This window comes from Egretta garzetta, unplaced genomic scaffold (genome assembly GCF_000687185.1).
Source record: "Egretta garzetta isolate BGI_Z169 unplaced genomic scaffold, ASM68718v1 scaffold372, whole genome shotgun sequence".
Taxonomy (NCBI): Eukaryota; Metazoa; Chordata; class Aves; order Pelecaniformes; family Ardeidae; genus Egretta; species Egretta garzetta.
The window spans coordinates 304,556-305,020 of record NW_009258889.1 but is presented as its reverse complement, the minus strand read 5'-3'; the positions used below and the strand labels follow the sequence as shown (position 1 = coordinate 305,020).

Sequence of the window (465 nt, the reverse complement as noted above, 5' to 3'; positions counted from 1 at the left end):
TTCTCCCCCCCCGCAGGCACCTGCCTGCACCCCCAGCTCTCCATCCCATCCCTGCCACTGTGATCTGATCGTACCTGTTGGGGCTGAGGGCTGCGCCGGGGCTCGTAGAGCCGTATCCGGCTGTCTTTGCTCACCGTCGCCAGCTTCTTCCCATCGGGGCTCCAGGCCAGGCTGAAGATCTGGGGAGAGAGATGGGGTGTCCCCTCTGTGTCCCCTCCCTAGCCCTAGCCAAAACGTACCCCTCTGGGTGTCCCCAAGTGTGTCATCCTTTACCTGATCAGTGTGTCCCCGCAGGCACAAAACTTCCCGCCCAGCTTTGAGCTCCCAGATCCGCACCATCATGTCGTAGGAGGAGGAAACCAGGAGATCGGATGCCACGGGATGGAAGCGGATGGAGTAGATCTTCTCCGTGTGACCTGGTAAGGGTGAGGGGTGCGTGGCCATCCCTGCCTGCGCCGGGATGGG

At 62.4% G+C, this 465-nt stretch overlaps 1 protein-coding gene across 1 annotated transcript in view; it reads right to left on the bottom strand.

Annotated features, from left to right (window-relative positions):
- LOC104121969 (coronin-7) overlaps positions 1-465 on the bottom strand; it is a gene marked incomplete at its 5' end in the record, with an annotated part of 7,040 nt that overhangs the window by 4,026 nt on the left and 2,549 nt on the right. The window contains 2 exons of the mRNA XM_035889687.1: positions 75-179; positions 274-450. Of these exons, the coding sequence (XP_035745580.1) occupies positions 75-179; positions 274-450 (282 nt within the window). The remainder of the gene's footprint in view (positions 1-74; positions 180-273; positions 451-465) is intronic.